Here is a 15,593-nt window from a genome sequence, read left to right on the forward strand (position 1 = left end):
AAACAATTTCTTAAAGTAGAGTTTCATGTTTCTGATGTATTTGAAATCGACTTTACAGTTTAGTTGTTCAACAATTTTCATTTATTGGAAATTATTAAACTAAAACCAAAGCATACTCAAATTTAATTTTCAATTTTTATAACTCTTTTAACTAGTTTTATTAAATCATATTACCATATTTTATAACATTTTATTATTAATAAATATTTCTTTTTGAATTCTAACCACAAAAAAATGAAATTACACAACCGAAGAATTAAACCTGCTGGAAGTGGATTAATTTCAGCCGTGGACAAGAATGCATCCACTGGGAATTTATTGGCACCACCACAACAACAAAATTCATCAAGGAGTGCTTCACCATCGTCAAACAATGTCGGAGCAGGAAATTTTAATACACCATCATCGAGTTATAGAAAATGTTTATTGATGGTCCATGAGAAGGATTTTAGTGATCAGGAAATATTAATTAATGGAAAAGCAATTACGTGGCTTCAAATAGGAGATATTTTGGAAATTTCTCAACCAAAGACGCCACCTTCTAATGAACATAATGCTACTACTTCATCATCACCAGTTTCTTCATCAGTGAATATTAATAGTGCCTCAACACCAATTGATATTTCTGGTGTTGCCACTCAGAATTATTCGGATTTATCCTTCTCTCCTTTTTCTTCATATAAATCACCAGCAAAAGCATCAACACCACCAACAGGGGCAAGTTTTAAACAAGCACCTTCAGTGGGGAATGTTACAAGTAATGCACAACAACAACAACCACAACCTAGTTTTACCTCCTCAGCAAGTAATCCAAAGACATTTATTGTAAAAGTAACTTCTCTAGATGCACAAAAAGGTGTTCCCTATTTGAGCATTTCAAAAAACATTGCAGACGTTTTTGATTTTCAATCGAGAAAGGATGTTTATGTTCGAGTAATACCAAAAGAAAGTGCCATGTTGGACTATGCTGTTTTTTCTATTCGGGATCACTTTCTTTCCAGATCAGATATGTGGAGATTTGGATTATATTTGAATGATACTAGTGTTTATGAATCAAAAACTTTAACATGGCATGGTGGTATCAGAGTCCAAGTAAAGGAACTCATGAAAGAAACAACTGGAAAAGTGTCATCAGGAATAATAGTTTATGGTCATACCAAGATAACATATCGTTCAAATTCAGCTGTAATATATTGGTTATTCCAAATGAGTAGAGAAATGTGGGAATATGACGAGTATGGTAACTTGATTTTTGAAAGAGTTATTAATGGATTTATTAAAACAGTTTTTGATAGATGGAGAGAAGTTGGTGTTAACCACTCACTATCAATAGTATTCTTTTCGAGACACTACATAACAGAAGAGGACAAGGATAATTTTGAAGAGACGAGAAATGAAGAGGATCATATGGCATCCTTAGGAAATAGAACAAATATTAATCATTCTATTATTGGATCTAAAGATGGAAAACGATATGTAGATTTTTACAAAGTAGTTGATTGTACTGAAACTCAAAGAATACGATCACAAGAAATCAGAATTCTTTTAAAGAAGGAATTTTTAGAATTTGAAAATATGGTAAAAGGTATAGCAGAAAAGGAAAGAGTAGTATTGCAAAATTCATCGGCAGCAGATAGTAATTTTATGGAAGCTATTAATTTAGTTTTAAACAGTTATGACAAGTATTACATTAATCGTGATCTTACTAGAACAGGCCAAGTTATTCTTTTGGTATCACCAGGTAGTGGAATGTTTGATGTACAAATACCAGTTTTGGGTAAGATTACTACCAAAAGGTTGATGGATGTTGGTTTATCAGTTGACCTTATTGCCCATTCTGTTCCCCCACTTCACTCGGTACCTATTTTCAGGTATAAAAAGAAAGAAGTTGGAGTTTCTAATAACCAAGAATCACCTCATTTGAAGGAATATACATATTATAGATCTCCTGATTGGATCAATATTACATTTTACAGAGAAAATTATTTCAAGAATGATATTTGTATAGATCATGAGGATTGTGAATGCACAGATAGCGCCAGTAATCTCTTCCTCCCAGTTTCTAAAATGCCTAATTTAGAAACGCTTCCAACCAACATTCCACTATTTGAAAAATACTGGACTAACTTTAATTCAATTAATAGCAATTCTCATCATACCAATAACTCGAGTGGAAGTATTGCAGAATTGTGTCGTCAACATGATGAACAAGTTTTCAAAATCTTCCAACAATCTCGTCAAACCTCCCACTACCAAACATCTTCCCTTTCCAATATTTCCCACATATCTAAAAAGACAAGCCTCTCATCACACGACCTTATTCATGGAACACCAACAAAGCAGAGAGAGGAAAGGTCCATAATTTCCGACTCGAGTCCAAAGAATCCCCACATTATCAATCACCACCTGGAAGAATTGAAACAATCTGAACACATTTCAGGACTGCCCAGCAGTGGTAGCAGTGTTGGATTTGAATCATCTTTTGATACCAATCATCAGAATGACTTCAATGGATCAACACCAAGTAATAATGCATCTACAAATACTCCTCAACACGGAGGTTCTCATTCAACTCATCATCTTCCAATCACTCATAATTCTGCCAGTTCAATGGTAAATATGGGCAGTGCAAATAGTGGTGTTCTGCGACGTTCACCACATTCTGGAACACCATTCATGGCTGAACTAGCTGAAAGACACAAGGCCAAAGAATTGTTCTACATGAAACTGTTCAATCCATTCCATATGGATTCCGAAACCTTATCAAGCCCAGGCTCACTTCAAAACAACAATCAACAAAACACTTTCCACAGAAAGAGATGGGGTCACTTACATCCAAGTTCAGGTCTCAGACCAACCCAAAAATCAGAATATATCAAACATTTTCTTCTCAATGTTAACTGGCAAGGTGTTTCAGAACCTGCCTGTTTACCAATTACCACAGATTATTGGCCTGAGTCTGCCCTTAAGATTTTGAATGATTTTGATTTGCACACACATACCATTACTGATACCAATAATATTTACAAAAGTATTTCAACCCTTGTGAGAGAATTAGTTTGTCAAAGATTACATCAAGGTTTCCAATTATTTAATGATGATTTACCCAAAGATCCTCTCAGTAACCAACCAATTATAATAACACCTTTGCCAACTCGTAATGATGATACAGATAATACTTCTTCTTCACTGCGATAACACTGAAAAGTCTGATGCATCCAATAATATGGAAGCTGATAATATTTCAACTATATCCACTGGATCAAACAATTCTGAACTCTCAACTCAATCAAAGAGAGGAAGAGGAGGAAGAGCTCTCAGAGGAGGAAGAGGTGTCAATGCTGCTGCAATGAGAAGAAGGCCACCAACAACCAATACTTCTAACAGCACATCAGAAACAACAGTAACACACGAATCTTCATCAAAACAAAAGGTAAAACCTCAAAAGATGGAATATTGTCTTTCTTCAGCAAATCAATTCCACAAAATAACCTACAATCCAAATATTTCCAACATGGTTACAATTGATCGTTATGTTCCTAAGGTTGCTAAAAGTGCAGACAAACCATCATCAACTACAAGTAGTGGAACCAATAGCTCATCCAATAATAGTTCCTCTACAACACTAGTCAATGATGCTGATCCATTTAATAATGCTAGATCCACTTACACTTATAGATACATGCTTTGGAATCCAACTTTGAAGAGCTATGAATCCAGAGTTACCAGATTCAATTCAGCAGTTGACTATAATTGGAATAAGTTGGATTACTTGATTTGTGGTGATCACAATCAAATGACAGACGAACTGCACAACAGATCCCTTCAATTCCACATTGTGCCAATCAACAACTCTAACAAGAACTTGTTTGCCTCTCAAACTCAATTATTTGGAGCTTTCAATAATAATTCTAGTTTACAGGTGCTTGGTGGTTCTAACAACAATTCTAGTAGTGATTTATTCTCACAAGCTTCTAACAGCTCTAATGAATACACCAAGAGATTGGAAAACTTTAAGAAATTTAAAGATGCAATTGTAAATAGGTCATTTAGGGGAATGGATGGAGATAATGTTGATGTTTCACTTATTGGAGATGAGAGCTCAACTAACCAAATACCATCCAACAGCTCTGCTAAAACAGCCAAACTTCAATTTGTCCCACAAGAAGGAGGAATTGATGACAACAGTCGTGTGGAGTGGTTAAATATTGTATATAAGGCATCTTACCATCCTGCAGAATTTTGGTCGTTTAAGGTACAATGGCTTGTCTGTACAGCTGCCCTCATTGATGAATTTTTACAGACATTGGCCAGAAGAGCCAGGCAATTAGGATTTGCAATGATTCAAACTCCAGCTGAAATTGATAGCTATACAAACTTTGTTCATGCCTCAAAACAAGCTGCAGATAGATTGTTACATGGCAATTATAAAACAGGAGGTCTAGATCCATTGGAGAATGTACATCCTTTCAGAAGTTATGTCAGAATACCAATTACCTCAATAGAGGCAATGTATTCTATTAGAAATGCCATTTGTGAACCTCCTCTTAATTTTATTCCAGACTCTTTCCACAGAAAGAATTCAAAGAGATTTATTCACATCAGTGGTTGCATTATTTTACATATTGATGCTATTAAGGGCTCTGATACTGCCCTAATTACTTGGATAGACAATCCATTCCAAACTTTTGATTTGAATGTTGCCAATTCAGTCGACCAAAATGATATACTCAACACTTTGAGAAAACTTGTATTCTCGGAGGCATCAGGAGCAGGCAAGTTCACTTTACAACTAACTCCTGGAAGTAATCCTTTTGAATATTCCCAATAGTGCAATGACTCAATTTCTCAAGTTGTACAACTATTCAAGAATAAATACGAAATAAATTATTTATTTTCTTTTGTGTTTTCTTTCTGAGACTTGTTGGAATGCAAAATTACTATCTTCCCAATCTTCTGGATTTTGCTTCTTTCTTATCTTTTTAGTTTTACCAGCATCTAATGCTCTATCATATTCATCCCTCCCAAAGACTTTTGGTGCAATAACTTTTTCATTGAAAATCTTTTGTTGCTTTGCCTTTTCTTGAGTTTCCTCATCATCCCAAACATCTACATCCTCAGAGTATTGAGAGCTAGCACCCTTAAAGAGTTGATTGGCAGATATCTTGACGGATTGTGTTGTTGGCTCTTCAGATGTTTCATTATCGCTGCCTGATTGATCTGATTCATAGTCATCGAACTTTCTCTTTTGACCCTTCTTTTCAAAGACATCTGTTTTAGTTTGACTTGGCGAGAATATTGGAGAATCAGAAGTGTAATTATCGAGAGAGAATGGATTTTGTGGTTTTCCATCGTCTCCATTTAAAGTTTTGATCGGCGTAGAAGGAACATTAACTCGAAATAATTTTTCAGTAGAAACGATATTCTTCTTAAGACCATCCAAGTGATTCTTATTGACCCACATTGCTTCAATATTAGATGAAGAGGAAGAAGAGAGAGTAATTGGTGAGAGCAAACCTCCAACACCTCTCATAATATTGATAGGTGGAACTGATCTCATAGATTTAAGGACTTGAAGTTTTTGAGGTGTCAACTTTTCAAGAATATCAATTCTAATTGGAGCATAGAAAGGACTTGGTGGTTCTAGTTTTGAAGGAGGTGTAGTAAGCTTGGCAGATGTTGAGGTAGTCTTAGGAATGGAAAGGTTTGTTGGTTTCTTTGAATCGCTAGCTTTTTCTTCATTGGTCGTGGCAGATGTATTATTTGTATCGATAATTGTGGTAGTAGTACTAGTTGGTTGTTTAGATTGGTTTGATTGTTTTTTACGAATGACTGATTCTTTTTCATCGTCATCTTCCATCTTGTCATCAGATGAGCCTGTTGCTGGACTGGATGATGTTGAGCTTGGTGATTGAATTTCTTGCCACTTTTTGACAGATTCCTTGAAAATTGCAGTACACTTATCAGACTTGAAATCATCCATATTTCTCGAGTAAAATAACATGTAAGCTTGTTGACCAAGTGCTGTATTTTGACTGACTTGAGTGACAGAACTATCATCCATTCTATACCAAATACCATTACTATTTTTCACAAATGAGTAATAGTGACCAGAACTAGAGGACCCTCCAGAGTGTACAAGAACACCATATAAACTGTAACGAGCAACAGTATTCTTATTGCTCATGTATGGGGAAATATCGAGGGTGTCTTCGTATGAAATCTTTTTGCTAACCTTCTTTCCGAAAATGTTAAAACGTTTGAGTTGGAGAATTAAATTAATTGGAGCCTCGTGAATTGTAAGCTTTTTAGAAGCTGTGACATAGGTATTAGTTTTTGGACACTTGTACTTGTTCTTTCCATCCAATCTGTCAGGAGTAATATAATTTTGGAATGATTTTTCAACTGATGTACAATTATTGAGTTGAAGTTCAATATCAATAAATGCGTCATACTTGTTGGAAATGTAATTTGTTTCCATAGTCTTAATTTGGCTTCTCAAATAGCCACCAAAAACTTGATGAACAGGATTAGTTTCCAATACTATATTATCCATCTTTCCCTTATATTTCTCTACGATAGCATTCTCCATCTTGTCAAGTAATTGAACAATAAACTCGTGTGCATCTTCTTGATACCCCAAAACAAATCCACCAATACCTTTCAAATGTTTGGCAATAAAACCAGGAGAAACAACATTAGATCTTGAAGATCTACCAGAAGATGTTTCATTTCCTAAAAACATTTCTCTTGCAAGGAGTGACATGGCATCAAGTGCATTGAACTTTTTCGATTGTTCTCCAATCTTTCTAGAAAGTAAAAAGTTTCTCAAAGCAGGTGTGTACATCAAGCATTGAAGTGCAGCATTCATGAAACAAGTATTTCCAAGATTTTGTAAACCAGGTCCAATCTTTTTAATTTCTGTCCAACTATTCAAAGAAATAATCTTTTCACGAGGAATGAGGAACATATTTGGAGGATCCAATTCCTTGTTATGTTCAATATCATCACCCTTTTTTGCTTCTGGTGTTGCAGATGATGATGTTGATGATTTTGATGTGTGCTTTTCTGAATTTTCTTTTGAATTATCTGCTTGGTGGTCATAAACAAAAACATTCGTGGAAGTGCCATTAATTGGTTTCATCTTTGAAAAAACATTTTCATAATTGTCAGGAAGTTGTGCCTTCACAAATGAAATTCGTTGTTCAATTATCTCCGATGATCCTTTTAATAGTGCTTTTAATTGTTCATTATTTTCAATATCATCATCACCTTCTGTGTCTTTTTGATATCTTTTAACTTCTCTTTCATCCTCACTATCATCAGAAACTTCTCCTTTTCTACTACCATTCTTTGTAAAGACTCGTTTTCTTTTAGTTTCCTCCGAGCTATTGTTGTGGTTGCCATTCAATGTTGTTTCTTGTTGTTGCTGGCTGGCCCGTTTGAACATCTTTCTTGGCTGATGTTTTCCCGCTGCGTTAGGTGCTCGACCGCTCATTTTTTTGGCTTCAACTCAATAACAAAGATGAAAGAGTTTCAATTGAGTTTCAATCCAATAATGAGAATGTTGCTGTATTGTTTGGATGATATTATCTAGGGTAATATTCTGAATTCAGGATAACAATTAGTAAAAAAATAACATGAACTAATTTTTATATTTAAAAGCATGATAAATTATTTCAATGAATAGAAGAAGAATTATTTTTCATGTTAACCTTAAGCCAAATTCATATTCCTTCTAATAATTTCAAGTATAGCTTTCTATCCTTGTAATCAATCAGTCACTTTTTATCTCGAATGGAACATCTCTCAATCTCAATCTATTGAAATGTCTCTTCAATCCAACACACTGCAATGTAAGATTGTGACTGCTTGCTGAGTTTTGCTCGTAGTAAAACACCAAGAAGCATCCAAAAAATCGTAGTGGCCATTTTAGTGCTATCAAAACCTAAAAAAATGTTCAATTCTTTCCAAGCTGGCACTCAACAAGGCAGGGCTACTGCTTCAACTCAAGGAAACTTCCAAGTCGCTGATTTGCAACAATATCTTCAAGAGAAACGTGTCGAAGATTTGTTTGTTAGCTTGATGCAAGCAATATGTCTGGAACGTCCTGCAAATGTTGTTACCTTCCTCCAACAAAAGTTACAACAAATTGAAGGATTTGCTTCCGGTGGTAGTGTTATACAACAACAACCAACTTTAATACAACCACAATCACAACAACAACCAATTCAACAAACACAACAACCAAAACAAACTGCTAAATCTCCTACTACACAACCTCCTCAAGCTAAGTCTTCAATTTCTTTTGAAAATACTACAGCACAAATTCCACCAGCTAAAAATCCATCTCCATTCAGTTGGGCTAGTGGTAGTACTGCTTTGGAAGAATCTCGTCCAGTTGAAAAACCAACACCAAAGGAAAGTTCTCAAGGTGTCCGATTCCAAACATCATCATCAGAACCTGAAGGAATTGATTGGAACGAAAGCGAAAATCGTAGAAGAAGATATTCAATTTCCGTACCAAGAAGAAGAGGTGTTAGTAGTGAATCTTTAAGTGATTCTAAACCACTCACTGCTGAAGATTTACCTGTGCACAAAAAGACTCCAGATGAAATTCAAAAGCTTAAAGAAGCCCTTTCATCAAATGCTCTTTTCATGTCTTTGGAAACTGAAGATTTAAAGGTTATTCTCGATGCCATGTTTGAAGTTTCTGCAAAACAAGGTGATAATATTATTCGTCAAGGTGATGAACAAGGTGATTTATTCTATGTTCTTTACAGTGGTGAATGTGAAGCAATCAAAAAGACTGGCAATGAAGAAAAAGTTGTTAAGGAATATCAAGCAGGTGATGCATTTGGTGAATTAGCTCTTATTTATGGTACACCAAGAGCTGCTACTGTTCGTGCCAAGTCTGATTGTAAACTCTATGCTATTAATCGTATTACATTCCGTCGTATTGTTATGATGAATACCAAACGTAAACGTGAAATGTATGAAGACTTTTTGAAACGTGTTCCGCTTTTGGAGACTTTGACTGACTATGAAAGAATGACTGTTGCTGATGCTCTAGTTCAAGAAACCTATAATCCAGAATCTGATAAGGGACGTTATATTATTAAGCAAGGTGATCGAGGTGATGCTTTCTATATTGTTATTGAAGGTGAAGTTGCTGTCAAGAAGAGACTCAATCCTTCTGATGAGTCATCTGAAGAAATTGAATTGACAAGACTTAGCGTTGGTGATTACTTTGGTGAAATTGCCTTATTAACTGATCAACCTCGTCAAGCTAGTGTTGTCATTCCAGATGATGTTGAAGAAACTGTTAAATTTGTCAAGCTTAATAGAAAAGATTTCAAGAATCTTCTCGGACCTTGTGAAGAGATCTTGAAGAGAAATATGAGACTTTACAATCAATATGTTACTGCTTCTCAAATATAAGAATATTCTTTGGATAACAATTTTTAACTACATTCTAACTGCTCAACAAAACACATGTAAACTTAATGTAAAAAATAGCTAAGTAAACAACTAAAAACATCTCTGATTCTTTTCAAATATTTCAAAATAATATCAACAACGTCATCACTCCCCAACCTGTGTATTGTAGCAAGCAAAAATAAAAATTAAAAATGAGTCAACTGAATGATGATGCTTCACCAGTGATGCACTCATCACAAAGTAGTTCTTCTGTTGGAGACCCTGAATTGGGTCAACCTACCAGTAGAAGCACAAGTGTTGCAACATCTACATCTACACAAAAACGAGGTGTGCAAACTTTTGTTGAAAACCAATCTTTTAATGCTTCTATTACGGAACCGGTTGGTAATTATACAAAAACAACAAAAAGTTCAACCTCCAACCTGGCATCCTTCCTCAGAAGAAATAGAAAATTAATAGGATTTATAGTATTATTATTTATTTGCTTTTTGGTGTTTTTGTTTGTGAAATTTGATATTTTACATTTCTCTCCTGATAAACAAGTTGAATCGGAGCATATCGATTTAATAGATCCTCTTGACGATACGGCATCTGTAGATAGAGATGACCATACAATAATTCCTTCATCCAAACCATCTTGGAAGAGGCCAGAATTAATGACCATCGACGATTACCAAAGTGATTTTATGAGTGACAGTGCAAACGAAAAAAGAAAGGCTGTAAGAGATGCATTCATTCACGCATTCAAAGGATATGAAAATGTTTGGGGAAAGGATGAATATAAACCAATCAGCAAGAGTTTCCACAATTGGATTCAAAATTCTAATGGTTTTGGTATGACACTGATTGATTCACTTGATACAATGGTTATCATGGGTTTGAAACAACAATATGAAAAATCATTGAATTATATTAAGAATGACATGCCTTCATTTTCAACAATTAATGGTGGAATTAGTGTTTTTGAAACAACTATTCGTGTTGTTGGAGGTTTTGTGAGTGCGTATGATTTGACAAAGGAAAAGATCTTCCTCGAAAAAGCCAAAGATATGGCTGACAGATTACTTCCTGCCTTCTCTTCGCCAACTGGTATTCCATATTCGGAAATTAACTTGAGAACTGGTGAGAAGAAAACTTTCGCCTGGGCTGGTAATTGTTGTCCTCTCAGTGAGTTTGGTACTCTTCAATTGGAATTCAGAAGATTGAGTGAATTGACTGGTGATGAAAAATATAACAAATTAGTTACTAAGATTATGGATGTCATGTTTAAGAATAAGCCAGCCAATGCCTTGTATCCAATCAAATTCCATCCTGATAATGGAAATTGGTGCTCCAATCATGTCTCATTGGGTGCTTTGGGTGATTCATTCTATGAATATTTATTGAAACAATGGTTGTTGAATAGAGGAACAAAGGGTGCTGAGAGGTATCGTGAACTCTATTTGGAAACTGTTAAAGGAATATTTGATCACATGGTTATCAAATCCAATCAAGGCTATACCTATGTTGCTGAGTACAATGGCTCTCCATTCCACAAGGTTGACCATTTGGCATGTTTTGCAGCTGGTATGTTTGCATTGGGTGGTTATTTCAATATTTCCACTCCTGAATCCCCAATCTCAAATAAGCGTCAAATTGAAGTTGGTGCTGAATTCACAAGAACATGTTATGAAACTTATGCTCAAATGCCTTCAGGAATTGGACCAGAAACTTTCCACTTTGATCCATCAAGTGGAAGATTCAGGCCTGGTGTCTCTACTTATTTATTAAGACCAGAAACAGTTGAAAGTATTTTCATCATGTACAGAGTTACTGGTGATGAAAAGTACAGAGAATGGGGATGGAAGATTTTCCAAGCAATTGAATCAAAATGCAAAATTGCTTCTGGTGGTTACAGTGGCTTGCACAATGTAGGTGTTGCTAACCCTACTCAAGATGATTTCCAACAATCATTCTTCTTGGCTGAAACATTGAAATATCTCTATTTATTATTCTCTCCAAAACATATCATTCCAATTGACAAGTTTGTTTTCAATACTGAAGCTCACCCAATTCGTGTTACTCCAACCAATCATTAAATTTATACTTCCTTCTATTATTTAATTTCTTACTCTAAAGATATTATTTCCTTCTTACTGATACGTGCAATCATCATTGAATTAGAACATCATGAGGAAGTGAATGGTAATCTTCTCTCACTGTTACACAGGCAGGAACAAATCAATGTCCAAAGTTCCTCCTTCGTTCTTCCCACATTAAAAAAAAGTTCAAGAGTTCAGTCTTCATCCAACAAAGAGAGAAGACACATTGTTTTTGCTAAAACAACATTCGCGACATCATATTTTCAATCCTTTAAAGTAGAGATTGACTTTATTATTGTGTGGATCGGAAATCTTGTCTATCAATTTAGATCATCATCATCATATGGAATTATCATTAAATTAATTAAACATGAAATCAAATAGTTCGGATGACTCTCCCACAACAGCAATTGCATCAAATATAATGGAATCAGTCAGACAACATCCTTCCATATCCCTAACTACAAGTAACAATGGTGGTATTCAAAATCAATTATCAACCTCGTTAACGAACAATAATTCTAACACTTTATCTCCACTTAAGAGAAATAATATGTTTTGTAGCACTGCTTTCGAAAGTAGTGGATCGGGTGATGGTGATTTATTTGACTTTGAGTTAAGATCATCAAAGATGAAATCAACAACATCAACCCCAACAACACCTGTAACTTCGAATGTATGTTTTTAAAGATGATGATCATTATTAACGTTTTTAATATGCTTTCTAGACAAGGAACAATATGAACTTTCCAATTAGTAGCAGCACCAATCCAATTATTAATAATCAACAAGTAGATGTTACAATTGATCATCAACCAAACAAAGAAGCAAAAGATGAATCTGATTATGGTGTTAACATATCTGATACATCATCAACAATGACTTCTTTGGAACCATTAGGAGCAATCATTTTTGAACAAAATTCAATTGAGGAACTGAGTTTTGAAGGAAAACAATTAAATGATGAAACCTTTCTGAGGGGTGTTACATTGAATATCGACAAGGGAGTCATTATTAATTTACAAAATCAATTACAAAATCATTTACAACAGTATTCTTTGAACACAGCAAGACCTATTGCAGCAGATGAGTAAGTTTAATTTCAAAATTAATTTCAAAACTAATTTCAAAAGCCCTCAACAATATCATCTCAGAGCTTTACAGAATGTAAAGGAATTGAATCTGTCTGAAAATCAATTATACAGATTTCCTTTCAGTCTATTCTTCCTCAATTTACCGTCATCACTTTTATCATTAGGAAGCCCTCAACATAGGAAGAATAATGACTTATTACTTCCAAATATTACAAAATTGGATATTTCTCGAAATATTCTCAAAGTGTCAAGAATAGAATCAATTTTAAAGAAACAAAAGAATTTTGAAAAGATTCTGGAAAAGGAAAGAAAGGAATATTTGAAAGGAGAATCTAGTTCATCACATCGTAAAGTCTCATTGTCATTATTTAAAAATCAGGAAAATAAGGATTCTAATCTATCTGAGGAAGATCATAGGTCTTACAGATATGAAAGTCTGAAGGAACTCAAGATGAACTTTAATCAGCTGAAAGTATATCCTCTCTTTGTTCACACTTTCTTCCCAAGACTGGCCAAATTAGATTTAAGTTTCAATCATTTGAATTCTGAGAGTATTGAACTTTCTGAGAATAGAAACTCTAAAAGCTTACAAACCATGTTCGAAAAGGAGAGAGGAGTCAAGCAAAAAAAGTTGGGACTTTTCAATAGAAAGAATCAACACAACAATGATAATAGTCCTCCAAACTTTCTTTCTGTTCACTCTGGTTCTGATGTTGAGACAAGTCCTGTTGTCAGCAATATACCTACAAACGAAATATGGTCACCAAATACATCGGCAAATGTAGATGAAAAAATTTTCACAAAATCCCACAGTAATCCTATTAATCCTAACACTCGATTTTTTGAGGCTGGAACTTCAGATCCCTCATTAACAGAGTTAGATTTGTCTAGTAATTTGTTCAAAAATTTCCCCATTTCTCTCAAGCTTAGGAATTTGAGAATTTTAAAACTCAATAAGAATGTGCAAATGAATCCTATGGCTGAGAAATCGAATATTGGTGATGTGTCAAAGAAGGAAATGAAATTGTTGGCTGAAAGTTCAGAAAAGGGCTTTGATTTTGATTCAGACCTTCATAGAGTATGCAAAGACAATTTACCTAATCTGGAATATTTGGAAATGGTTGATTGCAAATTTGTTACATTCCCTTCCAATATCTTGTGTATAGAACCATTGAAAACCTTGATTTTTGATAAGAATCCATTTGGTGCTGGAAGTTTGCAACACAGAAGTCAGCAAATCGTGCAAAAGGTTAAAATATTATCAAAAGACAAGAATACATCACCAAATATTCTCGAAAAAATCAGTGATGACAGCGATATTAACGATTCCTTATTGAGAGGATTCCCAGATCTTACTCAAATTGGATCCAAGTTTAGTATTGGTCTTACAAAATTGTCTGTAAATAGTTGTAGATTGAACCTAGAGCAAGATTTACCTAGAATTCTCAAATTTTTACCTACACTCAAGTGCCTTAAAGCAAGTAATAACTTATTCAAGGGAAAGATTGATTCTACTTTTGAAGTTTATTCAAATATTGAAGATTTGGACCTTTCTAATAACTACCTCCAAGGTTTTTCCTTCAATATTTTCCCAAATGCCAAGTTAATTAATTTGGAAAACAATAAGATTTGTGAGGAAATAACATGGATTCCTAATTCTATTATCTCCTTCAACTTGCAAAATAACCTATTCTCTGGAGATTTAGAAAAGATTATTTCTAAATGTACAGGCCTAGAGGAATTAATTGTTTCTAAAAACAATTTTACATCACTTCCACTAATTGATAATTTCCCATTGTTGAGAAGTTATAAGGTTTCTGAAAATAAGATCAGTCTCTCACAATTCCCATTATTGGCCAGTAATAATTTCGACATGAATAACTTGGAAGCAGTTGAAATTGCAAACCATGGCATTCTAGATATTCCTTCCGAGTTCTTTACTAGATGTTCCAATGTCAGCGTTCTTGACTTGTCCAGTAATTTTATCAGAAGTATTCCTAGCGAAATAGCAAGACTCACAAAATTGACTCACCTCTACTTGAAGTATAACGAAATCTCTGATTTGGTCGAGGAAAGTTTTATGACATTGGCAAGTCTTAAATATATTGAAGCAAAGCAAAATTCAAAGAGGGTATCCCAACTCATAGAATCAGATAGTAACTTGCATAAATGGCTTGTTGACCACTCGATTGATATTTCAGAGAATAGTTTTAAAGAGCCTGACCTCATTGAACCAACCTTATATCTAGGATGTAAACAATCCTCCTCTCATTACTCTACCTTAAAGAATATTGGTATTACTCACATTTTAACAATAGCAAGTGAATTCAATCCAAGATTTCATGACAGAGAGTACTCATCACTGCCAGATTTTACAGAAAAATTATCTTTCATAGAATCAAGTCACGAGTTTGTCACAAAACATGTGAAAATGAAGGAAACTCAGAATACAGATCTAATTGCTACTTTTGAAGAATGCTTACCTTTCATTGAAGAGGGTACAGATCAGTCTCAAGGTCCCAGAAAGATTCTCATTCACTGTCATGTTGGTATCAATAGAAGTGCCAGTATTGTGATAATGTATTTGATGAAGAAGAATCAATGGACTCTCAATGAAAGTTTAAAATTTGTAAGAGACAAGAGACCTATAGTTCTTCCAATGCCCGAGTTTGTTAAACAATTGAAACAGTACAATATCCAATTGAGAAAGGAAAGAAAAAAGGATTCTGGGGTTGGTTTTTGAATGTTGAGTTCTTGTGAATTATCCAAAGGTTATTTATCAAATAAATAATATGAGATGACTAAAAGTTAACGAGTTCTATAAAAATCATTGAAATTATTTTCAAATTTGGTGAGAAATAGAATTTTTAGTATCTAAAACATTTGGTGATTTTGTTAAATTACAAAACTGAAATATCAAATTAGTTTCCTTATTCGATTTCTATTTCAGTAAATCATTCCCCTGTATTTTTTATAA

The 15,593-nt window shown here is 34.3% G+C and overlaps 5 protein-coding genes across 5 annotated transcripts; 4 read left to right on the forward strand and 1 right to left on the reverse strand.

Moving 5' to 3' along the window:
• Positions 1-234: 234 nt before the first annotated feature.
• On the forward strand, positions 235-4,893 carry NAEGRDRAFT_78302 (DEP domain-containing protein; the record flags this gene model as incomplete). The annotated part of the gene is made up of 2 exons (XM_002681613.1): positions 235-3,057; positions 3,173-4,893. The coding sequence occupies 2 exons, from the start codon at positions 235-237 to the stop codon at positions 4,829-4,831; spliced, it is 4,482 nt and encodes a 1,493-aa protein (XP_002681659.1). The 3' UTR covers positions 4,832-4,893.
• Positions 4,874-7,498, reverse strand: NAEGRDRAFT_78303 (ubiquitin specific protease; the record flags this gene model as incomplete). The annotated part of the gene is made up of 1 exon (XM_002681779.1): positions 4,874-7,498. One exon carries the CDS (start codon positions 7,496-7,498, stop codon positions 4,892-4,894), a length of 2,607 nt encoding a protein of 868 aa, XP_002681825.1. The 3' UTR covers positions 4,874-4,891.
• A 456-nt stretch (positions 7,499-7,954) lies between these two features.
• On the forward strand, positions 7,955-9,544 carry NAEGRDRAFT_78304 (cAMP-dependent protein kinase regulatory subunit). The gene has a single exon (XM_002681614.1). The coding sequence runs from the start codon at positions 7,957-7,959 to the stop codon at positions 9,439-9,441; it is 1,485 nt and encodes a 494-aa protein (XP_002681660.1). The 5' UTR covers positions 7,955-7,956; the 3' UTR covers positions 9,442-9,544.
• An 88-nt stretch (positions 9,545-9,632) lies between these two features.
• NAEGRDRAFT_78305 (alpha 1,2 mannosidase) lies at positions 9,633-11,536 on the forward strand (the record flags this gene model as incomplete). The annotated part of the gene is made up of 1 exon (XM_002681615.1): positions 9,633-11,536. One exon carries the CDS (start codon positions 9,633-9,635, stop codon positions 11,517-11,519), a length of 1,887 nt encoding a protein of 628 aa, XP_002681661.1. The 3' UTR covers positions 11,520-11,536.
• Positions 11,537-11,892: 356 nt separating this feature from the next.
• NAEGRDRAFT_78306 (LRR and dual specificity phosphatase domain-containing protein) lies at positions 11,893-15,419 on the forward strand (the record flags this gene model as incomplete). Its single annotated transcript, XM_002681616.1, has 3 exons — positions 11,893-12,198; positions 12,251-12,612; positions 12,656-15,419. The coding sequence occupies 3 exons, from the start codon at positions 11,893-11,895 to the stop codon at positions 15,357-15,359; spliced, it is 3,372 nt and encodes a 1,123-aa protein (XP_002681662.1). The 3' UTR covers positions 15,360-15,419.
• Positions 15,420-15,593: the final 174 nt, after the last annotated feature.

This window comes from Naegleria gruberi, assembly GCF_000004985.1.
Source record: "Naegleria gruberi genomic scaffold NAEGRscaffold_5, whole genome shotgun sequence".
NCBI lineage: Eukaryota > Heterolobosea > Eutetramitea > Acrasida > Naegleriidae > Naegleria > Naegleria gruberi.